At 38.7% G+C, this 26,754-nt stretch overlaps 3 protein-coding genes and 1 long non-coding RNA gene across 7 annotated transcripts in view; 1 reads left to right on the plus strand and 3 right to left on the minus strand.

Annotated features, from left to right (window-relative positions):
* Window positions 1-9: 9 nt before the first annotated feature.
* LOC137133709 (C-X-C motif chemokine 10-like) lies at window positions 10-1,325 on the minus strand. The gene is made up of 4 exons (XM_067517550.1): window positions 1,115-1,325; window positions 826-946; window positions 458-535; window positions 10-321 (listed from the first exon to the last, which is right to left on the minus strand). The coding sequence occupies exons 1-4, from the start codon at window positions 1,176-1,178 to the stop codon at window positions 243-245; spliced, it is 342 nt and encodes a 113-aa protein (XP_067373651.1). The 5' UTR covers window positions 1,179-1,325; the 3' UTR covers window positions 10-242.
* Window positions 338-10,672, plus strand: LOC137133710 (uncharacterized). The gene is made up of 2 exons (XR_010915277.1): window positions 338-407; window positions 10,192-10,672. It is a non-coding gene; the product is annotated as an uncharacterized lncRNA (long non-coding RNA).
* Window positions 7,896-10,169, minus strand: si:dkeyp-72g9.4 (uncharacterized). Of its 2 annotated transcripts, none has more exons than XM_067517549.1 (2): window positions 9,955-10,169; window positions 7,896-9,033 (listed from the first exon to the last, which is right to left on the minus strand). In XM_067517549.1, exon 2 carries the CDS (start codon window positions 9,029-9,031, stop codon window positions 8,237-8,239), a length of 795 nt encoding a protein of 264 aa, XP_067373650.1. In that variant the 5' UTR covers window positions 9,032-9,033; window positions 9,955-10,169; the 3' UTR covers window positions 7,896-8,236. The 2 variants fall into 2 exon arrangements, with proteins under 2 accessions (XP_067373650.1, XP_067373649.1); XM_067517548.1 differs by having other exon boundaries at window positions 9,947-10,168.
* A 2,979-nt stretch (window positions 10,673-13,651) lies between the features above and the next one.
* Window positions 13,652-26,754, minus strand: part of LOC137133704 (A disintegrin and metalloproteinase with thrombospondin motifs 2-like) — a 107,681-nt gene continuing 94,578 nt past the window's right edge. Inside the window, exons 11-23 of one of the 3 annotated variants that reach the window (XM_067517541.1) lie at window positions 26,352-26,465; window positions 26,107-26,252; window positions 25,744-25,919; window positions 22,890-23,023; window positions 22,682-22,805; window positions 22,144-22,224; window positions 21,884-22,047; window positions 21,538-21,694; window positions 21,319-21,454; window positions 20,985-21,192; window positions 20,547-20,676; window positions 20,231-20,317; window positions 13,652-17,132 (exon numbers count right to left, since the gene is read on the minus strand). In XM_067517541.1, coding sequence (XP_067373642.1) covers window positions 14,905-17,132; window positions 20,231-20,317; window positions 20,547-20,676; window positions 20,985-21,192; window positions 21,319-21,454; window positions 21,538-21,694; window positions 21,884-22,047; window positions 22,144-22,224; window positions 22,682-22,805; window positions 22,890-23,023; window positions 25,744-25,919; window positions 26,107-26,252; window positions 26,352-26,465 — 3,885 coding nt within the window. In that variant the 3' untranslated portion in view covers window positions 13,652-14,904. The remainder of the gene's footprint in view (window positions 17,133-20,230; window positions 20,318-20,546; window positions 20,677-20,984; window positions 21,193-21,318; window positions 21,455-21,537; window positions 21,695-21,883; window positions 22,048-22,143; window positions 22,225-22,681; window positions 22,806-22,889; window positions 23,024-25,743; window positions 25,920-26,106; window positions 26,253-26,351; window positions 26,466-26,754) is intronic. The other 2 variants (XM_067517542.1, XM_067517543.1) reach the window with 2 other exon arrangements.

The raw sequence follows: 26,754 nt of genomic DNA on the forward strand, positions 1-26,754 counted from the left end.
TGCCCAAAGTTTGTGTTTGTTTGTTTTTATTTTAAAAAAGTTCACAATGTAGAAAGACAATATACAGTCACATATTTACAAAAAACAAAACAAAAAAGACAGAATAAAGTAGAAGTCTGTATAAATACTAGATAAATAGACACAATGTTTCATTCATATGTCTTCAGTCACTAAAGGTGCCTTTATAAGGGGGTCAGAAATCCTGAGAGCTTCATTTTGATTCACTTTCTTTGACGAAAGACTCAGATGTCAGCTTTGCTGCTGCTGCCAGATTTGGGAGTGGCCACAGCTGGTCTGGCTGTTGTAGAGTGTTTCTGTTTCCTGCAGCAGGTGACAATAGAACATTAGACACATTGTGGGGAACAGACTCTGTGGCATATTATTAGCATTTCTACCAATGTATGGAGGTAAGTTTATTGTCAGCGAGTCTTGGATTCAGGTTGGTAAATATACTCACATGATGTTAGCCAGGATCTTTTTCACTGTGTTAATCTGGGGGTTCAGGCAATAGCGAAGACCACTGTTCATGGTCACACTGTTGAAATGGATGATAGAGATGAGTTTAGTTAGACAGATTTAGGTACCTCAGCAACAGAAAAGCAAATTGAGATGAGTCGTACAGGTCTCAAAGATGCATACAAATAGATTTTAGACACTGTCATCAGCCCTAAAATCATTATATGAGTTTTCTTTACATGCTACTTTTGCTATAGGAGGACTAAGTAACCCTACATTAAAAAGACAATACATTAAAGAAGAGCTATGTCAAGCAGTAATATAATATTCCACAGTTTCACACTCTTATTTAAAATGAATGTATCTTACACAATCTCCACTTTGTCACAAAAGATGGTTGCTGGGTAGATCTGAATGTCCTTAAATTCAGACCTCATGCCAATGCCCCTTCTGACACGCTGACACAAACACTGCTGTCCAGATTCATTGACTAGAGAGGAAGAAGACCAGGTAGAAGATTATTTAAAATGTTTTAACTTCCAACAGACAGTTACTAAAATCAAACATATAATTAAAGGTGTCTTCATGCTGTTTAATTTGAGTTTCTGAAAAACAAAGAATAATTCTGAAATTCTGAAAAACTAGAATAAAAACTTACGTTGGGCTTTGGAGAGGCAGATCACAGCAGCCAGGAGCAGAAATGCTTTCATGATGCAGGACATTGTTATTTTATCTGTGGTCAAGAAGAAACCGGTGCTGAGAAAAAATCTTGGTCTTCGTGGTAAAGATGATAGAAAGAAGCTGTAATAAGAGCAGCTAGAGAAAGTAGCTCAATTCAGAGAAAGCTGACTGTGAAGGATTCATGCTGAGGGTCAACTTAAATACTGTGTCAAACCCCATACATCATCCTTCCTGTGATGGAGGGAAATTTTTGAGAGGGGAAAGTGAAACTTCAAAAATCACAGGGAAAAAACCAATCACACATTCCGGTCTCCTTTCCTATTTGTTATAATTTTTGTCCAGATTTTGGAGGTACATACATTTTAAATAACAAAAAAACAAAAAGCATACAAACTTGTGGGAGCTACAAAGACGCATCCGCAATTATTCTTTTCAAACATACTTGTTGTAAGCACTCTGTACTTACAAGACAATGAAGCATGGGCACAACTAAACTGAGTGTGCCAGAGTGACAAAAATAAAATGATTAATTGTTTTATTTTTGCATGTTGTTTTGCAACATGTTATATTTTTGTACCAAATATAAAAATAAAATTAACAATGCCACTGTTTCTGATTGCTTAGGTTAAAAAAATGTATTCAGAAATTTTTTTATGTAAATGAGTTTAGAAATGTATTACTTATTTTTTTTTAATCCCACCAGTGGGCTGTTGTATCTTTGCAAGATCGGTTTCTTATGCATTTTGTGTGCATCCGTGGTTAACACCTTTAGTGTAGATGGCACCAAATCAAATGCGTGAGTGCTTCGGAAAAAATGAAGACATGGTTTCATTTCTTTCCACCATCTATGTGGTTGTACACCCTCTTGTCATTTGTGGTGTAATTAAATCAGTAATATCAGTCTTATCTGATTGTTGCATTATATTAATTTAAGCCTGAATTTGACATAAACATTAACATTAACGCAATCATGTCAACCATGCCATGGGGCTTGGATATGATGTGCTCTTCTAAGGTCACGGGTTTGAAAAGAAATGTTTGGTTTCAGCAGAAAGATCAGTCTAAATGTGAGTTTCAGTTTTATGTCCTCTTTCACTTTTTTGGACAAAGTGAAATCCCACTACAGCTTGTTTTTTCCTTCTTTTTAATAGTTCACTTTTTTCTTTACTGTGCCGGTCATGATACTGGAATCAAACAAAATCAGAAGTGCAAAGAATACTAAAAATATATTAAGAAAAAGACTTTCCTTACCCAGGTCTTTCTTAACAACAAATGTGGCAGACATCTCAAAACCTAGGCAAGCAATATCAAACTGTCTGTATGACTATAAAACACTATCCACATGACACAGGTGTGAAAAATGTTATCTTGTGAGTTGTGTGAAACAGCGTTTCATTTAGGGTGACAGTGCATTTTGGGTTTGGTTTTTTCAGGTAGCATTTATTCATTCAGTGCAGCCAAAAAACTATGCAATCACCAAGTGTGGACTTTCATTCATGTATGTTTGTAATAATGTCTTGTTGAATAATATTACACCTAGGACATTTAAAAAAAGTCTTTCGAAATGTGTCAAAGCCAAACTGTGCTATTTTAAGACAGAGGGGTCTTTCCTTACAAACATGACACTGAAAGGGACTTTCATCTCTTGCTACATGTGGAACAGACTAATAGACAGTGGTCAGATGGTCAGAAAGACACACTTTGTAAAAGAATAGCAGTTGCAACTAGATGAAGTTTGATACATTTTTAAAATTCAGTATGTCGTGGGTGTTATCTCATCAGCTATGTGAGCTGGTGATCATCTAAAATTGGGCCTGATGGTGTGTAGGGGGTGAATGTGGTTTGGGTATACAAGAGAATTACCAATTTAAAAAAAAATCATTTCCTTTTAGTGCAGCAGTGTATATTTTCCACAGTACAGACCACAGTACACAAAATGTGACACTTTGTGTACTGTGTAGTGTGCGAATGAAGCAACAGAAGTATCGTCAGCAGAGCCTCTTCCTCTGCAAACATTCACTTTAGGGCCAGACTTGGTTGCACTTCTCATTTAATTTATAAGTAGTAATTTTGAGAACCATCCAACATGCTAAGATGAAATAGAAAGTGAAGTGTGAGTAAAAATTTGAATATCCAGTGGTCCACAACCCTAGAAGTATAAGATACCACTAGGGTATAATAAAGGTCTAATGAATATTTATATTTTATTTTGTTGGGCATTCATGACTTTAAGACTGAGACAGACAGGAAGTACAGGGACAGAGAGAGGCACATGGCTCCTCCGTCTTCTGATATTGTGATTTTGATATAATTACGTGGTTCGATTGTTTTTTGTTGTTGTTGTTGTTTACAACATTATCTTCAAGACAATAAGTTCTCACAATAAACTATAAAAATTACTTATATTCCAATTTTTTTTTAAAAAGACAAAAAACAAAACAAAAACAAAACATCCACAAATAGCAAAAACACTTCTCATTAAATTGCAAAGCTAAACAAAATAAAACAATAATCTGTCTACTCATTTAGAATTTTATGTCAGAAAATGTACTGAGGGGTGACTTCATTTTCATATTCATTATTCATCTAGTGTTCCTAACCAAACATGTGACAGCATTTTTTAGGGAACAATTGATTATATCTTAACAATGCACAATGATAAAGTAGCTGGATGTACACATATATATTGTTAGATTGTTAGTATTTATTTATCATTTATGTTACAGTCTTTATTTTTTAGTGTGTGAAATATTGGATAATTTTACCTTGTGTATCAGAAAACCATTTGAGAAATTTAGTTGCAGAAAATCCCTCTTCGGTATTCTGCTATTAACTCACATTAGTCATCTAAAATGTGTCTATGCAGTGATTTTGCAGTAAAAAGTCACAAGTCATGAAATTTGGAAGCACTGGTGTAATCTTAAAAAAATTGTTTCTTTTTTTGGTGGTCATATGCTTTTTAAAGTACAATCTTAATTTAAAAAGTAACAACACTGTTTCTCATGAAGTTGGAATAAAATACCTTTCTCATGAAATTATTGTAACAAAGTGATTTATTCTTGATAGATAACGTGTACATCTTCTCAAAACTTTATTGATCAGTCTCTTCCAACCATATCACAGTAAAAAAAAACCAACAGTCTGAACCCATAGCATCTCAACTCGGCTCTAGTTCAGGTTAACTGAGCAGTTTTAACAATGAGCTTTATCAAAGACGAAGGTTTTAAGCCTAATCTTAGAAATAGAGAGGGTGTCTGCCCCCTGAATCTGGATTAGGAGCTGGTTCCACAGGAGAAGGGCTTGATAGCTAAAGGCTCTGCCTCCCATTCTACTTCTGGAAACTCTGGGAACAAGAAGTAGGCCTGCATTCAGGGATCGGAGTGGTGTAGACAAGGTTCTTTAAGTAGAGGTGTGATTACAGGTCTGATTATAGGAACTTCATAGGCCTTTGGCACATAGCCTGTTTCTAAAGATAGATTAATCAAATCTAATATGAACGTGTTGATTAAAGGTAAAACATCTTTAAGCACTTTGGTTGGGACATGGTCTAAAAGACATGTTGTTAATTTTGAAGAAGCAATAGTTCAAGTTAGCTCAGTGAGATCTGTGGGTAATAAGCAGTCTAAGAGGGACTGGGACCTTATTGATCATTCTAGAGCTGTTGTACATGAAGATCCATCTGTTATATTTGTGTGGGGATGATCTGGTTAATTTTTTCCCTAATGGCTACAATTTTATTTGTAAAGAAAGTCATGAAGTCATTGCTGCTCAGAGTTCAGGGAATACTAGGCTCAACAGAACTATGGCTCTTAGTCAGCATGGCTACAGTGCTGAACAGAAACCGGGGGTTGTTCTTGTTTTCTTCTATTAATGACGAATAATATGCTGTTCTGTCGTTACGGAGCGCTTTTTTTATACATTCTTAAACTGTTTCCAGTTTTCCAGGCTAAGCATGATTCTTCTAAATTAGTAAAACGCTACTTCCTTTCTAACTTTCGTGACGCCTGCTTCAAGCTACGCATTTGTGAACAGGAGTAAGATGGCTGCTCACCATTGTATTGACACATGCTGGTGAATATGATGAAGAAATCATTTCTTTGAATTTGTTCACAACACTTTCAGATAAACATCTGTTATAGTGGAATTTTTTCCTAACTGCTGCATAGTCTATTGTTGTAAATTAGAAAACGGTCAGACGAAAGAGAATGATGAGGAAATACTGTTAAATTAACAGTTTCAATAGCGTATGTAAGGACAAGGTCGAAGGTGAGACTAAAACAGTGAGTGGGTTTATTTACATTTTTGAAAAAAACAATTCATTCAAATAGTGAATAAAACGCAGTGTTGAGGCAGATATCAACTACATACAATGAAATTAAAAACACCACCACCAGTGGAAATTTACTGAAGTTCTGTTGCTGTGTATAAATCTTGTCTATATGTGCATATAAATGTCCACATACTTAACCACTTTTCCTGTTTAGGGTTGCAGGGGGCTGGGGACTATCCCAGGTGTCATAGTGCGAGAGGCATGGTACACCCTGAACAGCTCACCAGTCAATCTCAGGGCCAACACACAGAAATCTGGTTCTTATATAGATAGATAGATAGATAGATAGATAGATATAAGAACCAGATTTCTGTGAAACAACTAATCAAGAGCTTATTAGTGAACACAAAGATGTATAAAATGAAAGTAAAAATGCAAATTCATTCAAGTTAGAAAGTTAAATTTAAATTTTTTTTTTCTTTCCTTCCTTAAGACATTGATTGCTTCTCAGGCAGTTGTGCACTGAGCGAAGTGCTTTTATGTGATTAAGAGGACGACAAAATTTTACACACAAGCTTCATTTGATATTGTGCCCCTATATCTGCCCCTTTGTGTGAGTGAGTGTGTTCACCACATGGCTGAGGTGAGTCCTAACATATGGCTAAAGACAACAGGCAGGGCATTAAAAAAAGGGAAACTTGCTTTTTGCTTTGGTAGTTGCTTCTTTGTACTTTAGTTTGTCTGATAAAGCCTGATTTTCAGAACTTATGACTATAATAATAATTCTATAATGATTTTATATATAATATATAAATTGACCTTCAGCACTATAATTTCACTTAACATCTTCTGCTTTTTTATCGTAAACTATGTGCTAATCTAATAGTTTATGTACTTGACGTGCTGCCTTGACTGTCTGGACGGTTTTTCATACCAAGCCCTGCCTTTCACTAGGGTGCGATGAGGTAAGTGTTAAATGAAAGTCAGAGTTGGTATGAACACATGAGCTTTTGATAATTTCCAGGCCTATAAATTACTTTTCCTGTGAGACTGAAAGTGGTTTTCTCTTGTTGTAATGATCGGCACATATATAATTGTTCAGATGTTTCCGTCTTCCAGCTTATGTCGGCATCTTTGTGTTCACTAATAAGCTTTTGATAAGTTGTTTCACAGAAATCTGGTTCTTTATGACTTGGTTTAGGAACAAATTCTGTATTTGTCGTAGCTGCAGAGATGTGGAAACAGGGCATCATGGGGACATCAAATTACAGTAGGTGAAACTAAACAAAAACAGTCAGGAGAGATGTAAGAAATTTGGTAAATCAAATAGTACAGTAGAATGAATCAAACCTATAGGAGGGAGATCTGTAGCCTGTAATGACTGTTTGCACCATACAACATTTCACCATATCTCCTCCTTTTTTAATCCAAAGATGTTTGTTTGTCTTGGGAGGTTTCTTTAGTGATGTGCTATCTGACTGCACTTATATCCTGCCCCATGAAGATCAAGCACTTTACAACTTCAGATTCAGATTAATGATTACCTTGAATATAAGGAATAATGACCAAAAGAACAAAAGTGCAAAGTTATAGGAAACCAGGACTATGCTTTGTGTGTCCTCTTTGAAGTTGCTATGTGCTGTTTCATTTTGCTTTTCTCACAGATATGAGTTCTAAAGCAGTGAAAAGTAATTTTTAATTTATTTAATCAAAGCAACATCACTCTCCACACACTGTTTGTGTTACTTTGAATACAGACTGTCAACGCTTTTCAAAGGGACAAATTCTTCTCCTTTTTTTTTAACTTAGTGTGACCTTTACCAATGACCTCTAATCATGCCAGGATTATCAATTATTTGGGCTCTGTTGGTTTCCATACACTCTCATTACAGAAAGGATCCAACATTTGGCTGCCAATGCAGCTTTTGTTGTTGCCATACTACATACAACAAGAGTAACCTCAATACCATTAGTAATGCAGGGACTTATACTACTTGTTATTACTACTACTTACTACTGCTAGTTCATGAAGTGTTGAATGACAGTTGCCTGCCCTCTATTGTTTCACATTCAAAACTACATCCCAGGGTTACTTTTTATTCAGTGTTGGCTGGCTGGTTCTAACATATCTATTTAAATTGTTCTATGAATTAATTAAAAACATATATATTCTGGATCATCTATTTATAATATTAAAATGAATTTGTGTGAATCATTAAAGTCACAATCATCATATCCTTATAACAATTAGTATTTTCCTTGAGAAAATACTTGTTGTTGTAGTGCAACGACGGATGACCTGCATGTTGTTTGGTTCAGTGGTGTCTTCTGCAATCAGCTTGTGTTTCTTCACCACGCACAGGATCATACAACAGTTACCATAGAAACACCAGCGCCTGGCACCAGAGGAGTTGAGCGTGGATTTCATTTTCGAGGGGTTTAAGCATACACGAAAACACAGATTCTTGCTTGAAGAACAAGACTGGTCTCTAGAGTATCAAAAGATTGCTTTATTTAGTCATACTTAGTTCACAAAACACTGAAAAGTATAAAAAGGTTTTGCAGATTAGTCAGTTGATATGATTTGGTTCGACCACCACACCAAGTGTAGGAAGGTTATAATAGTAAATAATGAAATTGATATTTCTTTAGAGATGGACAATCCTTGCAACATTTATTTGTTTCTGTATGTGTATTTAATTATATCCTTTATATATATCTGCATAATATGCTTCTACATATCTCAACAAGGTGTCATGCACTGATAAAAAATTATTAGGATGTTTTATTGAGGATCGTGTTCCGTCACAGTGTCAGTCCATTTGCGTTTTATATCTCGGCGATAGCAGGCAGCATACAGGCTCGCACACGTGTCTCCCTCCATGCTGACCTGCAGTCAGTGATCCACTGGGAGATAAGAGATTGTTTGAAGGTTGGATTCTGTCTTTCTCCTTCTGCTCCTCTGTCTGCTGGACTGCCTTTCTTGGCCTCCAACCTGGATAGACTGTGTTTCGGGGAGATATCTGGAACGGAAATGTTAGTGCTGGTGTGAAACCCAGGGCAGCTGCTCTTGCGCTGACATGAGAGGTTTGGACTTGAAGCATGGGGGATGCTGTGTGCTCTGGAGCGAGTCTGACCTTCGCACGTGCTCTTGTGTTGCTTTGTAAACTTTCCCTCAACAACAAAAGTCCTCCTCGTACTTCCGGAGAGGTTGTTTTGGTGTCCGTAAAGATACTCCAGAGGGTCACAACTGCCAAACACCAGCTTGTCATTCAGCTGTTTCTCCTCTTCCTGCTGTAAGTTGGAGACATGTGCCTCTCCTGCGGGACCACGTCCATAGGTGGTTGATGTAGTCCTGCTCAGCCGAGACAGCCTCGGCCTCTGGTACAGAGCATCCAGCTGTCGTGTCTGGAAGTTGTCAAGGGAGACATCCCTGGTGGGGAAGGTGGGGTGGGCCAGGTGACAGATGGAGAGGAAGTAGTCCTCTGAGGAGACAGACTGGCCGTGACCGGTAATCTGGAGCGTTTTGGCCTCATTTAGATCCCTCACAGTCTCCTCAGTGCCCTCTGTTATTGTAGGCAGCAGTAGGCTTCGCTTGGACACCAGTCTCGACCGTGGTCGCATGCCTGAGAGAAAGACCAGGAGAAAAGAGGTCATGTTTAGAAACCAAGCACCCGAATGTTTAGCATTATAAAGACAGTGATGCACAATACTCTGCAAATAGCATCAGGAGCCATTAATTAGTATTTAATCATTCATTTATTTTGTGTTTCAGAGTAAATTCATAGAACTTCAATTAAATAGATGATGTGATATGACGAGGTGTCATAAGGGCCGTTTATGTCGCAGCATCTGTGTTTTACCAATCCAACAAAACAGGATTTGTTTCAACATCCTTTATAAAACTTAAGATTGAGGGTGTAACAATGTATTTACACCTATAAAAAAATAGCACAGTTTGTGGTCAGGTTATGTTTGTTTTTGCAATGACAAAAATTGTATCTGGAGGTGGTTCAGATAATAAAATTGTTAGTAATCTTAAAACATTTGTTTATGTAATTCACATATAAGCCTTCATCTCCTTTTCCTGGCTCTTCTGTTCTAAATTTCTGCTTACTTTAAAGTGGCAGTGTAAACAGCCCACGATACAAACAGTCTTAGTAAGGATAAGCAGGAGGCAACTTAAATAGATACCATCTGTTTAAATACCATGTCAGTCGTATAATTCCACAGAATTTGTCCGTCTATTTTCTTACATGAGTCCATATTGTTATAACCCCAAATGTAGCCCACAATATATTTTAGTCTCGACCTCCATGCCAAAAATAGATCCAGCCAAACCAAAATGCCAGCCTCTCCCAGTTTTTTTCCAAGGTGTAACCATTTGCTAAATTTAGACCCCACCTTTAGTTAACAACGGCTAAAAATGGTTCCATAGAAGCAGCTCTGTACTGAAGCACAGAAAAGCACCATATTTTTACCCCATGTATTATAAATAATTATGTAAGGATTTTCTACGCAATTTGCAGTCTCACTCACCTACTTACAGATGGTTCTTGCTGAGTCCAGGTGATCCTTTCTTCTTTTTTCTGCTCTTCAAATGTCAGTCTGCAGTCTTGATTTTTTTTTATTTGTGATGCTGTGTCTTCTGCCAGAGCTGCTTCTCCTCGATCACACTCTGAAGCTCATGCTGTCACTGACCAGAGGCAACGTTAGAATGCAAATTTATCTTCTCCTCACATCCTTTCTCCTCCCTCCCGCTCTCCCTCCCTATCTCTCCCTAGATTACTTTTGGTTTGCCCTCCTTCCCCGGCTCTAAAAATAGACACACCATCCATTTCCTCAGCCCCAGCACTAATGGCCAACTACATTGATGGAGAGAAAAAAGAGGCAGAGGAAGCAGGGCAAGAGGGAAAAGAGAGGGCCAAGAAAGAGCAGGGGGGGAGTGAGAGAGAGAAAAAGATTAGACGGGGAACAAAAACACAAAACAGAAGGATGGAGACCTAATTTGTTCTTTATTTCTTTCAAGATGTGCTATTTGTAAAAATGACTAACTGTCAGTGAACATGGTTAACCCTGTAATTTTTCAAAATGAAGGATGCTTATATTGATGTGACCTCATTGTGTAAAGCCTGTGCGTGCATCTTTCTTTTGTTTTCAACCTTTCAAACTTCAAATAGAGCACAAGTCACGAGTTTACAATGTTCCACTGTTGTCATTAATTGTACTTTTATTTGTCGTAGACCCTCTTTAGCAAACATTTTTTAATAAACCCTCCTTAACAAACTAGTCTGTATCATGTTGGCTGTTGAAATGTAATTAATTTGGGCAGGCTGAAGGCCCTAGTGGACTAGGGACATGTACAAAAATAAAATTAAAAAATCTAATTCAGAACAAACATGTAATTTTTATTAAGATTGACACTATAGAGAAGAACCTGTTTTTAAGGGCTGGGGGCAGATGAGGGGACAGTTACATTTTACAATTAAATCATTTTTAGATGTTTCCATAGTAGGGTACTATTGGTTAAAAGGCAACGTTTTCTTCATAATATCCGTAAATATACATGCTAATGTTCCATAACTATTAGTAGAAAACAAAAGGTACATATTTTGATATATTTATGATATGACATAAATAGTACAGTGTGTATGCAATATTTTGTAAGCTCACATAACCACTCACATGAGGACATATACACAAGGACAACCTCCTGTCACCAATCTGTGCCTGTATGAAATAACTAACAAACAACTTCCAGCCCTTTAAAGGATGACTTCAATGATTTTCAAATTGCTTTCTATGGCTTTAGTTTAGGGTGTAAATGTAAATTAGTGCTTGCTCTCTTTCTAGCTGAAAAACTCCTCCTGATCGCATCAGCCAGAGGAGTTTTTCATCATTTGGAGCTTTGATAATGTCATCTGTGGGAGTTTTGGAAAAGCAGATTGGCCACAAATACACACACAATACATGAAGGGAAGTCAGATGGAACTTTAATGGCATTCATTCACATGTACTACTCAAACTAGACCCAGAATAAGAAAGTTTAGTATCAGTGAAGGGGTCCTTTAAGTGTGTGTGTGTGTGTGTGTGTGTGTGTTGGTGGCAGTGAGTCAGATTAGTCACGTCTGCTTCCAATCCAACCTGTAAAGAGTCTTTGCTTTTTTTGGCTCTAATGGACTAGTCAGAAGGAACTAAATTTACACAAAGACACAAACAAACTCACTCAGAATCTCTCTCTCTCACACACACATATTAATATGTAATGTTTTACTTATTTCCAGCTTTTATCTCAGTGATGTTAACAGTAATTTAACAATACTGTAAAAAATTGCATATTTTTTATATATATATATATATATATATATATATATATATATATATATATATATATATATATATATATATATATATATATATATATATATAAAATTATAGTATAGGGAGCGTCACCTCTGTTGTGTTTAATACACCTTTCCTCTTTGTCTGGAATCATCTTGTTCTCATCCACTTATGGCAGTAACATTTAAATTGATGCTTATATTTTCTGGCTTTAAAAGCTTCAGTGTCTAGGAAAAGAGCACTGAACACTTTGAGTTAAGGGTTGGATAAATAGAAAGGCTCTGATTGGTGAACATAGTCATTGATTTTTGTAACTCAGCTGCCAGAGGGTTTCTAAGAAATTCTCATACAGTATAGTCATTCTCTGCAGGGCAGAGAGGGTTGTTTGCTTAGAAAGCAACTAATTCTTCCAAGAAGTTGTGCTAAAATATGTTTGGGAAAAATAAACACAAGGCAAAAAACAATCACGCTCCATAAATATGTTCGTGATGCTTATCATGCTTATTATATTGGAAGATTCAAGTGCCACCAGAAAGCACAACTGCATTAGACTGTAAGGTGTTAATTTTGTTGCTATTTTATCTCCATCATTTGTATATGTATCTCTGTATATGAGTACAAAGCACAGGGGGAAAGTTGTCCAAAATGGGTACTATTTGAGTATGAGTACCATCGTGATCAAGCTAGTTTTACCTAAAAGATGAATCCAGTTCCATTGTGTCTAAGGGAAAACTAAACAAGAAAAAAATCCTAAGAGAAGGATTTAATTAAACTCACAAGACCAGTGAAAAGAAACCCTTTGGCGAGGTTGACAATTTGCATGTCTGAGGTCCTAATTATAGTTACAGGGAAAATGCAGTGTTTTTTCATTATTAATAATAAATATCATGTCCCACACGCAGAGTAGATGCCATGCATACTTTCCCCTTTCACTTTTTATTTCTGCATGATTGCAGTCTATTTATTCTTATTGGTCTGAATAAATCAACAAGACGGGCACTTCAACAAATATTTTCCTCCGTTTTATACAAGTTTTCTCTCTATTTTGGACTTACTTTATCCCAAGGACAGGGAGGTATCAACTGAATAACATTATTACATTTTATTTACAAAGATTATCTGAACATAACCTGTGCTTTTTTGTTTATATCCCAGGAGGGAAAAATCATAACTGACAGCTAAAACTATTGACCACTCTGTCCCAATTTGCTGCACCCTGTTCTTGACAAGCATTTATAAGTAATCTAATAAGGATTTCAGTCATGTTGTTTAGATGTATTGACAGACACTGTGGAACCATTAATAGCTGTAACAATAGTGGCATGGACACGTTAGAGGTGGTTGAGGCCAGTTCTGGAAAACAACCAGCCAGGAAACAAACACAATGAAATAACAATTCATGAGTTTATGAAAGATACAAAGATTTGATGGTCAATTTGAAATCTTGCATATATAATGAATACTTTTTGCATATTAAAATAATCAATTAAATCATCACTGTCACTATTGCTACAACCTTCCTTAAAAAAGAGGTAATTGTTAAAAAATGTAGGCAAGTCATTTCCTGTCTGTATATTTTGTAAAGTTATCAGTTTGAAACCTGTAACATAGTGAATGAAGAGACTGATTATATGGGTCTCTAATCATATAATGGGCTGTGATCACTTTAACATTATTACTTACAGTGGCTTTGATACACTGCCTTTTCTTTTAAATAAACAGAAACAAAAGCCTGTTTTGACTAAATGGACTTGAATACAGATGTTCTGTCACCACCTATGTGCCATTTGTTGCATTACCATGGATTTAAAGTTAAAATTATTGTATATTGGTGAAGAGCCTTTCAGTATGACTGAAGTATGACTGAGAATTTGATGAACTTAACCTTAACTGAGTGAAATTTAGCAGGTGCACAGTATGATTGACAGACTGACAAGAATACTACTGGGTATAGTGAAAAGGTGGGCAGCAGGGTATTTGTTACTGGAACAAAATCACACAAACACTTACAATTTGCAAAATACCACAGCGACAGAAACTTTAATAAATATTAAACACTAAGTTCTTCTTCATATGTACATGTATCATACAGAAAAGTCCATAGGTGCTTTGCAGTTGCTGCAAGTTAAAGATATACCAATAATAAACTTTTAGAAGAAAATATACAGGCCCCTCAAAGCTTTGCTGCTGATGTATTTAGAAGACAAGTAAATGTATTTTGTATATATATATATGTGTGTGTCTGTGTGTGTGTGTTTGTTTGTTTGTGTGTACTGTCTTTTGTATATACATGAAGGACATTGCTTCTAGCAGCATTGACAAAAATAAGCACCACAATTTTACTGACCATTTAAAAAGGTAAACAAATGTCAAAGTAAAATGTTTTCCCCTCAAAATCCAGAAAGCAACAAGTGTTTTGGCAACTCCCTCACCGGTCTTCCTCACTCTATCTTAACTTCAAGAGAAATAAGAGCCCTCCAGCTGTCAGACAGACGCTTGCTTTTGGAAAAGGCAATACAATGTCGGCAGATTTTGAAACTGACTTGGAAATTGTCTTGCTTTTAAACCTTCAAATTCCCAATTTGCAGTGTATACAGAGTATTCCGGGTGTTGGCTGTGTAAACATGGACCCATCTAACTTACAGTGGCTGTTAGGAGCTGAGATATATTCCAATTCCTTTGGGGGAAATGAACTGCAGTCCTGGGCTGTAACACAACATAGGATAGTGATCTGGATTCTAAGTGGTAGATTTTGTTGCTCCATAAGTGCCGGTAAGGATAATACCATTGCAAACTAAACTACTTCTTATTAACAACATTCATTGGATGAATCTTCAAACACGACTGTAGGTGGTTTGGAGGGATAAAAGCTTGGTGTAAAGTGCTGATCAAACAAGATGTACACATTTCATCCATTCTGCTTCTCATTATTGTTTACACAGGCAAGACAATTTGCTTCAAATCTGCATCAGTCTGTACTCTAAAGGGCTTATCTCTTTTCAAAGCATCTGTTCAAACATTTGGACATTTTATTCTCTCGCTGAAACAGCCCTGGCTGTTATAGTAGTGATATGAAAGTTTGTCTTATGCGGAAAGGCTTACAAAAGTCTGTAAAGCGATGGTTCATCTCTATAAGAGAAATGAGGAGGCTTGACCTATTGTGCTGTTTGGCCTCTCTTCATCCTGAGAAGATAGTTGCGTTTCTCCTCCAGAAGCTCCTGGATGCGTTTGTTCCTGGTTCTTTCTCGCAGGTTGACCCGACACTTTGGGATCAGGTTGTTTTGAGAGATGTCATTGTCCATGCTGATGATCCTGTTGTATGAGATGTCAATGGAGTTATTTTCAGTGTTCTCACTAACTTTTTGCTGAGATGTTTGGATAGAGCTGGCGGTCGTTGTAATTGCTGTTCTCCCTGCTGTTGGAATGAAGGCGGTAGTAGTTGAGGTGCTTGCAAGGTCTGAGGTTGTCAAGGGAACGCCTGCAGGGATGTACTCAGATAGGTCCAACCAGGGTAAGGAGTCCAGATTTTTCATATCCTCATTGTTGATGGTTGGGCTCACCATGGCGAGGCCATTGTCCAGTACTACGGTCTCAGTGGCCACTCCCACACTTCCATGCGACACTGTGATGTCATCACCATTCATGATGGTCATGCTGGTTACCGTGACATCATTGCCACTGGTCGTTCCGACATCACTAAGTGGCATGGTTCCACTGGACATCGTAACAGCATCAAAATCAATGCCATCAGTGGGTGCTACAAGATCCTCGAATGAGCTGGGTGTGGTTGCTTCAGTGTGTGTGCTGCCATGGTGCCACAGTGGAGTTTCCTCTGCTGTGTCATTCCTGACGAATGTAGCATTGATTTTTGGCTCAGGAGAAGGCAGGTTTGTTGTTATACCATATACATCAGTACTAAAGGAAATAGTGGAAGCAAAGTATTCACTGGATGGTTCTGGACTTTTATATAGAGAGGGTGCTGCGGTGAAATACAATAATGTTTTCTCCTTTGGGTTTTTCTTTTTCACCGTGGCTTTATTCTGATAAACCTTGGCCTGTGAGTTTAAAAGATTTTTGGTTTTTGGTTTTGGGCTCTTTTTCGGCTTCGTATTTGTTTGAGTTTGTCTTGTCATTCCTGTCTTTGGCTGCATGTTCTTTTTGGAACTGGTCTTTGAAGGAACCTCGTTTTTGGATGTGGGTTTGAGATTTTTTGTCTGAATAGTCTTCATTAGAGTAGTCTTTTTGGGGTACGTTTTTGCCGGAGTAGTCTTTTTGGAATTAGTTATCTCTAGAGTGGTCTTTTTGGGAGTTGTTTTGTCTGGACTAGTCTTTTTAGCAGTTGCTTTATTTGGACTACTATTTTTAAGAGTGGTTTTGTCTGGATTGTTTTTTTGGTTAGTTATTTTGTGTGGAAAAGTGTTTTTAGGAGCAGGTTTTGCTGGAGTGATCATTTTGGGAATTGTGTTTGGTGGAGTGGCCTTTTTGAGAGCAGTTCTTGCTGGAGTGGTTATTTTGGGAGTTGTGTTTGGTGAAGTGCTCACTCTGGGGGTTGAAACTTGTTTAATCTTTTTGATGTTGCTGTTGGGTGAAGTATTCTTGATTGGAGGAGAATTTGTTTTCTTTTTTGGATTGACCTTCGGCGGAACATCTTTTGCTGTAGTATTTTTCAGCGCAGTATTTATTTTCGGATTGATCTTTAGGGGAATCGTCTTTTTGGGGTTTTTCTTCTGTGGAAAATTCTTTTTTGGCTTGGATTTTAGAGGATTGTCTGTTTTTGTGCTTTTTGCTGGATTCCTCATTGCTGTACTGGTTGTTGCTTGAAGTTCTGTAGTACTTATCATACCAGGTGTTGGTGGAGTATTTGCAGTGCTCGGTAACTGTGGATCTGTCCTCTCATCTATGTCTGGGACAAGTGGCAGGGAATGAGGCACAACACTGCGAGAGGGAATAAGAACTGAGGTAGTTACTGTGGTAGATGTGTTAGAAAGGAAAGAAATGCTTGTTGTAACTGTTGGATAACTGCCGATCCTTTCTGTGGTGCTGAGTGAGGATGGGGTGGAATGAGAAACAGAGGAGGTGAAGGTAGGCGGGTGAGTCATGCTCCAAAGATCTACAGTTGAAGTTGAAATGGTGGTGATGACAGCTGGGGTGTTTTGGGCAGTTTTTAAATCAGAGCTGAGGGTGATGGTGGCTGAAGGAGTTGTAAAACCAGGGTGGATGGAAGTTATGGAGGTGGAATTAGAGGTGGAGTTGAATAGAAGATCTGTGATGGTGACATTGCTGCAGGACTTGCAGCACATGCGCTGGAATTCCGGTAGAGAGCAGTGGCGCTTCAGCACCTGCATACGGCAGAAGATGGAGCGGTCTCCATGACAACGTTGGCCTGTGAAGGAGAGAACAGAGAGCTAAGACTGGGCGAAGGCCAGGGGTAGACACTTTGTAGGGGTGTGTGTATATGTGTCTGATTGCAGAAACAAGGCCTTTGTATGTGAACAAATATGCAGCAACAAAATATATTTAGTAGTGGGGTTTATGCGCATGTTATGTAGTACATGTGTGTGCTTCCACACGGTGCAGAGTACAGTAGAGAAGCCAGACCATTAGCAGAAGATGCAAGAAGAAAAAGAAGGAGAAACCCAAACATCAAGAGCAACTGTGAAATTGAAAAATACCAGTGGCAAGTCTTGTGTTGTAAAGATAACTGTGATTTAAGTCAGAATTTATATCAAAAACATCTGAGATCTAATTCTGGCTTCCTCTTGCTCATGCAGCATTGTGTAGCTGTTGCTTCAGGTGTCCAACATTTTTCATTTATACCAGTTTTGTGCCATGCTAGTAAAAATAATTGTGTACTCCTGGCAATGTAAAATATTTTCTCTGACAATGAATCTAACATTCCTAGTGAGAGAGGATCACACTTTTAAAACATTTTTATTGATACAACTTTGCTGTTGAGAATGACAGGAACTGAAACAATGAGATGTACGCCCCCCACTCAATATATAGATATATTCTTTTCTTAAGAAAAATAATTCAACTGTATCGAAAGTTACAAGTTCACAGTCACTTTGGTAAAACACTTCATTACTTGGAAATCAACCAGTCTGTTTATCGATTGAAAGAAACAAAAACAAACATGAAGTACTAAATGATATTTGCTGTTTAAATAAAGTACATAATTTCCATGATGATGTAAAAACTGGAATGGCACATTATGTGTCATATGAAACATTTACAAAACATTAATAAAATTTCCCTGATAAATCAAAGTGCATATAGACGCAGTGCACGTAGTCCATCTGAATGTTTCTTGAACGTTAGCCGAACATTAGCCAGCCCCACGCAGCAGGCCAGTGAAGCCACAAAACAGTTACCCATAGTATAGAATATTATAGAAGAAGATAACAGTCATGAACATTATTAAATACAGTCAACACCAATGTTATATACAGTATCGCACTGCTAGGTCTGGCTTGGTCTTATACAGTCCAACTCCAGCAGAAGGAAACCTTGGATAGCTCGCTACATAGTCACAACAGAAATATGTGATCACAATACAATGACAAGTCTGAAGTGTTTTTTTTTTTTTCCTAGATGCCATATGTGTCGATACCCTAGGCCCTTTGTAAACCCTTCCCAGTAGTTGGACAATGGTCCAACGTCACCTTGGTAGGTCTGGTTGGCGGGTGTGACTTTGTTAAGTTGGTTTGAAGCTGCCTCTATTCCGAGTGAAACTTTAAATGAGTAAAGCCATCTCTTTCACAGATAAATGCCATTACATTCAATCCAAGATAAGGCATTTTTCATATGGTTAATGTTCATCAAAATAAAATGAGATCATTGGACGCTCTCAAATGAAAGTTTATGAGGTATTTCTGTATCTGATTGCAATGTGTATAAACCCAAATGATGAAGCACACACACGCACGGACCAGCACACTAACAAGACAAGTATTTCTCATTCACTCACGCACATAATACACATATACCCATAAACACAGACAAACACTCAGATGCACTCATACACCAACACACACAGACGCACAGACACAGACACACACACAGACACACACACACACACACACAGATTATGGGTGCAGATGTGCATGACAAAATGTGAACCGATCCTTAAAGAAAACAAGAAGTGACAGTAAACCACTGATCCATCTGAGAGAATGGAGAGGCAACTAACTGACCAAGTCCTGCATAATATAGGTCTAACCCCTCCCCCCCAAACACTTTACCTTTATTAAATATTCATCTGTGTTCATGAAAAATCAATAAAAAAATACACATAACAGTCAAGGATCTATGTGATCAATAGCAGTCCAAAGGTTTTAGGCAAAAAAGCTACAGCTTATTCATGGTAAAACATTATTAATATTATTGTTACTCATATAGATTTAGATTTATATGTATATATAAATACAAATATATTTATAGATGTATTTGTTTAAAGTCTGCAAGCACAAATAAGCTGCATTTATTGAACTTTAGTATAACAGTCAAAGAGAGGATGGCTGATGATGAGGTGAAATGGGAAGCAACCTCAAGGGGTCAGACTACCCTGTTTTTTATTTCTTAATTTTTATTTTAAGACTTCACCTCACAGTTCCCTCTCCAGAAAAATCTAATTGTTTACTTATGTCACTTCCTGTCACTGTGCTGAGTTCCTGTAAATCTGAGAACGGAACATAGAATGACACACCATTCTCATCCCCAAATGGAACCAGGATGTCAGATGAGCACTTTAGCAAAGATGTCCTCTTTGTGACAAGATCACATTCACAATAAAGCTTTCATATTTTTTATAACTTTTTTTCTGTATAGATATTTATATACCCTTTTCTGTTTTCTGTTTCTATTTTCACACCTGTTTCTCCCCACAATGACAGTGCGCTACAAAAAGATAAAAAGCGCAGCTGCATCTCAGGAGTGGTAACCCATGATAACACGCAGCTAGCTCAGGCAAAACATGGCCGCCAAATGCAGAGGGAGGTCCCTCACATATGAACGGCTCTCTGACACATCTCGGGAGGTGTCAATGAAAACCAGTTTGCCTCGCCACTTCGAATACTTTTCACATCAAATTTTTTGTTGATCTTTTGAGTTTTCGACTGGCCAGCGGTTACAACACAATGCTCCACAAAGGAGAGAGAGAGAGAGATAGAGGGACAGAGCAAGAGAGAACCAACTAGCACACACAGGAGCCAGAGACCTCCCCCCAGTCAGAGCCGTCTCAGACACAAAGAGAGAGAGAGAGACAATATCCCCCCCCAAAAGAGAAGCAAAAGCTTTGCCGCTCGCTCACGGGCGTGGGCACAGGCACGGGGCGTGGGAGAATGGCGGGTCAGGGGGCCAATCGAGGCCGGCCCTGCAGAGACAGGAGGACAGAGATGGGCAAGGCCCAGCAGAGGACAAACATGCAGCTGCGGCTGCCGCTGTGGAGGCCAGGCTGGGAACTATAGAGGGAGGTTTTACGTGAGGAGATCTTCGGGAAGTTGGGGTTGGGGCGAGACAGCCACTGGATCAGGATGTTGCCATTCTTGTTGAGGTCAGATGATCCTTCTGCAGAGAAAAGAGGAGAGAGGGATGGATTAGTGGAGGTAGAATTCAAAGTCTAAATAGTTATTGTATTTCTCTCTGCATCTGTTTAGAAGCTCTAAAACTCAACCTGAGATACTTGATTATGTTTATGACCTTATAACAGTTTTGTTACAGTAAACACATTTGAGTGTCCACTCCCAAATAGTGTGGTTTGACCTGGAAGAATATATATGGGTTTGAGGTTCCTTACTGGGACATGGATCCATACGACAGACTCTGATGGTATCTGGCTTACTGTCCAGACACAGGCCAATGGTGTTGTCCCTGGTGTTGCAAAGAGCCTGTCTCTGCTGCGTCCCATTACCACATGTCACTGAGCACTGGAAATACAGGACATATAGACAAACCAACATGTTATAAGAAGTTATTTTGTAAATATGGAAAGAAAATGTAGAAAACTGCATATGTATTTCAAGCACATATACAGAACAGCTGCTTTTTAAATCATCATCCATCGTTTACTGTAAGAAGTAGCAGAGGAGTCGTCTTGTAATATTTAAAACATTGACAAAAACACCAGCTGTTGGGCTTCAGAAGTAAGTGTTTTCCAGCAAAAAACTTTAATAGTCAAATTCCACTTTCTATTTTTCTCTTTAATTTTTTAAACTCCCACATTTAAGCTCCGCACCTGTGACCACGGTCCGACTCGCCAGTGGGTTGGACAGGCGTGTCGGTTGCAGGGTCTACGGGACTCGGGACGGTCATCATTGCAGTGTTTATTGTGGATAGAGCGAGTGGTGTTGTCATCTAATGGCTGGAAACAGCTGACTGAGCGGATCTGCATGCCTGTCTTCCCACATGGTTTGGTGCAGTTCTGCCACTCTCCTGTCACCCAACTGGAGAACAAGAGGAGTGATAAAGGCCAGAGGAATGTAGAAAAAAGCCTAAAGGAATCTGTGTCAGATTTGTTAGATTCCCCCAGCTATATTTATATGTATTGATGACATGTGATGAGTGCATACATGGGTGGAGGGCAGGGCTTCTGGTTGCAGTCTCTGATGTCTCCTCTTGGTTTGATGTTGGACTTGTTACAGAAGCTCTTGTGAACCATCTTACTGTCAACTTTTCTTCTGCAGCCATAACGCATATACTGATTTCCTGCAGAAACAAAGAGAAAAGTATGTAACACGCACAAAAGACACAACAGTTTGGCAACAAGCATTTTTATTGTTGTACTGTACCTCCACCGCACGGCTTAGAGCAATAAGTCCATCTCTTTGGGGCCCACTCATAGGCACTGTCTTCGACAAGCATGTTGTTCTGAATGGCAAAGTCACTGTCCATGTGCATCATGTACTTATAAGACATATTCACATTCTCATCTCCATGTGATTTTATCTATAACGAGAAAGAGACCAACATAAAATGAGTTAGAAATATAAATGAAAACCAGGGATAACAGACATTACTTCAGACAAAGGGTGATGTTTTGAGTGTAATTTAGGTGCCATGGTGAGCAGAAAATGCTGGACACGCTAAACATAACCAAAAACATAGTAATGTTTAGCACTATGTTCCTTTATTTACCATGATAAGAACTCCATGTCTGAGAGGGCCAGTTGTCTGTAGCGTTTCTTTGTCATTGTCGTTCTCATATTCCCACTCCACGCCCTTCTCTATGACCGAATGAGACTCTGGACATTCATTTTCCCCATTCAAGAAAATCTGTCCCGATGCCACATTTTTCACAGCTGTAGATGTATATGAAATACACATTATTAATACCAAGCAGAAATACAAGGATGTAGACATGCACACGCCTAAAGGAAAAATAGTGTCTCAAATACCTAATATGTGCGAGGTTGCTTTCAGCTCTTGGATCAGTAAGTGTCTCGCCCCTCTGGGGATTTCAAGAACTTTGAAATAACCTGAAATGAAACACATACATCTGGCTCATGACAAATCATCAGAAACTAATTAAAAAATAATTAATTTACAGTTTCCTGACATAAAGTCTCAGCTAATCTAGTAAAGACCTTGTGCAACAGGTTTTCAACAACAAGAAATGTTTAGAGAATTTACATGGAAGATTGGCTAACAGAAAGGAACGACATAACTTGTTAGCAATGCTCAATACTCAAATGGGACCATGTCAAGTCCTATGCCACTGAGGTTTGAACAGTGTTACAAATATTCCTCTAGAGGGCGTCATTTACCTAAACTTAAGACTTGAGAGGCTCAAAATCCAGCCTATAAAAAAGGGACACTGGTCAATTGGTTGTACTGTACTTACCCGTATGTTAGAAAGCTACAACACTGAAGGAACCAAGTCGAGTCTGTTCTATATTTAGAAAAGGTTTACTGTGACCATAAGTGTAGACTTACCTTGTTTCTTGGCAGTGCGTGTGATGGTGTCTTTGAAGGTTTTGCAGCTAGAGTTGTCACCTCCACACACTCCACACTTGTCCTCTTGCTTCGAGGAGCCCACCACACCGTCACAGCTCACTTTCTGTTCATGAGAACATATAAGGTTCACCACATGTAGATCAGAACACACCTACTTGCCATCGCTCATACACGTAACATTACTCACCTCACACTCCCCATGCACACACACACTGTGCGGGTCCTTGTATGAGCACCGTGTGCCATCAAGGACCAATCTCTGCATGAAGATCACATCTCGTGTCTCCTTGGATTGGCAATGCAGGTGGCAGCGTTTATTAGCTGGGAAACAAACACAGACACATAAAAAAATTACCCACTTATTCTAATAACTGTCAGACTGGCACCTTTGTGCCCTATTCTGATGATTTCATCTTTACAAGCAACATGTTGTTATTTTTTGTTTTCTGAATAAGAGTCGTGTGTCTCATTTTGTCGGCCTGTGTGACTCATACAGTACTACAACTGTACGAGCCTCTAGAGACAAAACCTGGCAGTGTATCCCAGTCGGAATAAACACTCCTACTTCATCACGTTTATTACAAATGGACATAATCCAAAGACCTTGTTTTCTAGTACTATGACACTAATAAACAGGTGGCAGACGTGCTACTGTAGAATTGTAATATGTCGTGAAAACATGTTTCTTTTCGGTTGGGCTGAAAACACACAAAGACAGTGTATTAAGCCCCGAATGACATAGAACCATTTTAAAAGTGTCTTAAATTCTCCCACTGTTGGGACTGTATTATGTGTCCTTTGGTTCCCTTTAATAAAAAAAAAACAATCAAAAAAATAAAAATAAATAAATAAATAAATTTCTGCTCTCTTGAACTGGTATTTCACGAACTGTGAACACTTTTCTGATAGGACTTTGCTTTGATGTTTTCTCCTTGACTTAGATTTTTGCTTGCCTTGTACCTCACTTGTAAGTCGCTTTGGATAAAAGCGTCTGCTAAATGACTAAATGTAAATGTAAATGTCTTATCGATTGTCTTTCTGGTGTCCCCCACAAGTTTTACTTGCTAACACCTGGACACTTGAACCCAACCGTGGTCCACCAGGTCTTAGGGACTCACTACTCTGCTTCTTGTTCATTTCTGTGGGGGCACACCGCCTGGTTACCCATGTTGTTGTCAGCTGTCAGGTCAGGACTTAGATCTCAGCTCTTTGTATGCTGTGGTTGAAACAAAAGCCTTTTTGAGTTTTACTTTCAAACTTCAGTCACTCGACTTGCTATTTTTGTTGTTAATTTACTTAATACTACTCAACTGTTTGCCAGAGTCTCTGTTCTGCTGCAATTTTTGTCACTTTTGCTCCTTTTATCTCCGTTAATAGTGACTTAGATTAAGAGCTGTACATTTGTTTTTCCCTCAGTTTAGTTACAAGTTTGCTTTTATTCGTACTTTACGGGTGTTCAGTTTATCGGGGCCTGGTGGCTCATTGGGTTGGGATGCAGTAGGTCATAGGTTTAAATCCCACACCACCAGGTAGGGCCCCGCCCAGACACCAAGGGTCACCCTGGTGCTGGTCCAAAATCCAGATAACATGGGAAGGTTGCAGAACACATGCAGAACACATTGTGCTGTGGCGACCCCTGAAGGGACGAGCTGAAAGCCGTTGATCTTTTGAGGGCTGTTTGGTTTGTTTTGTTGGCTGTGGCTCTCCCTGAAGTTAATTTCAACTTGTTATTTTTGCAATAAAACATTAAAAGCTGAACAAAGTAACTCCTACTTTGTTAAGTACCTCTGATGTTCTTTATCTCACCAGCTCCACATCCTTTAATGTTTTGGATTTAGAATTTTAAGTAAGCTATATTATTTAAATGTTTTGAGAGCCCCTGACACCCACCATAATAAGCACAATGACTTGATCTAGGGGGCATTTTATCTCCTCTGTGTAAGTATACTGAAAACAATATTGGCATTTAGATCTAATGTGATAGAAATGGTTGGATGAATCCCTCTAAATGGTAAATTAAAGCGAGTCAAACAGGGCAGCCTTAAATTTGCTATTTGTTTGCTCGAGGTTATTTGACAGTATGTTTGTTGAATCAGGTATAAAACAGAGACAGAAAAGCAACGTGTGTCAAACATCTTAAACAAATATTACGATTTCACACAGAGCATGAACTCTTTTTCTCTTCCAACACTGTCTGGACTTCAGGAGATGACAGACCATGAATGGAATTCAATTCACCTCCCTGTTCTCTCTCTCTCTCTCTCTCTCTCTTTCTCTCACGCACACACACACACACACACACACACACACACACACACACACACACACACACACACACACACACACACACACACACACACACAGACACACATACATGCACACATGGAAAAATAATTTGAGACTGAGAAAGCCTTGTTTAAAAATATGGCATTTAGAAATGATAAGAACTGAGAAACAATTTAGCAAGGCCCCTCTTAGCCCAGTGTGCGCAGCATGACCTCCGATTAGATATGGAGACAGCTCAGCACTTTTGTCTAGTGATGCCCTTTAGTTGGATGATAATGTAATAAGTAGCAGAAAAGCAGTGACACCACTTAGAAACAAGGTGGGGCTGACTGCCACACATGTACACACATTACACAACTTCTGAAAAACTAAACGATTGCCCATTTATGTGTCAACTAATACATGAAGAAAAGTAGAGGAAGAGAAGGTCTGAGAGGTTTAAATCAGCCAGTGGGGGGAGAATGAGAAGACAGTGGGATTAAACATGCATGTTTTTGAAGAGATTTCCAAAGATATGGGGTGTTATTATGGGAGGGCGTAGTCATACCCAGAGTCAGTCCGACAGCCTGATGTCAATGACCGTAACAGAACAGAACCTCTAAAACCTCACCACAGTTAAGAATTATGTGTTTCTTCTTTTTTCCGCATGCATTGCTTTTTCTCAGCCTCTACTTAGGCTTTGTCATTCTCAGATTGACATCTCTGTCATGATCTTTAGCTTCTTTCTGAGTCCATCTGTGCAGATTTAAACTCACGGTCTGGGTGTTCGTAAGGCAGCCAGTGGTGTTTGTTGCTGTGGAGTTCAAACGGAGGCTCATAAGTACGGCATTGCTCCTCTCGTGTGTCACTATAGATATCCTCGCATTCATTGGTGTTGCACATCTGGAACTGGTATCCTGCCCCCCCACACGAACGACCTCCGTTGGCTGGTCTGAAAAGGATGCAGACCGGCAACACATACATTTTTAATTCCTTCTAGAAGTGAAGCTTTTCACTTTTAAAATGTATTGGCTTTTATTTAAAAACTTATTTGAAACTACACTGTACTTTATGTTAATAGAACAATTGCCTTACTGCACTAATCACTATTAAGAGTCAGTGCATCAGAGGTTTCATACTTAGGACTGTCACAATCACGTGTGCGAAATTGTACTCCTCCACCACAGGTGCGGGAGCACTGGCCGAACTCACTCCATGGACCCCAGTTTCCATCTTGCTTTATGATATCAGGGGTTAACCAAATGCAGTGACCTTTAAAGCAATGCTGCAACAGGCAAAGAATACAACACACGGTTGCTATTTGGATACAGTTTGACATCAAATTATTGTTTTTTTTTTTTTAAATGGCATTGTGTATAAATACCTTCCCATTTCCACACATGGTGCCATCAATGGGTGGTCCTTTCTTCGTCTTGCAGAAGAAGGGATTGTCTGGGTGGCTACACCACAGCTGCTTACATGGGTCAAATGTACGATACTGTGGGGCACAGAGAAAGAGTCCTTCTTACAATTAAAAGCCCTAACATACAGCACAATCACTAAGTAACAGACTGACCCTCACTGAACAAATCAACCATCATAAAACAGCAGGAATGAGCCTAAACACTAAAAACAGAAGAGAGATATCACAAAAACAATAACCACATACTAACAGTATTATAACAATAACAACATCAACCCTGTCACTGTGTCACTGCACTGTACACTAGGCTCCACTGAAAACACACAGCCATTCATGCAAACCAAGGGATGATAGGGAGAGAAAG

The sequence above is a fragment of the Channa argus genome, chromosome 10 (assembly GCF_033026475.1).
Source record: "Channa argus isolate prfri chromosome 10, Channa argus male v1.0, whole genome shotgun sequence".
NCBI lineage: Eukaryota > Metazoa > Chordata > Actinopteri > Anabantiformes > Channidae > Channa > Channa argus.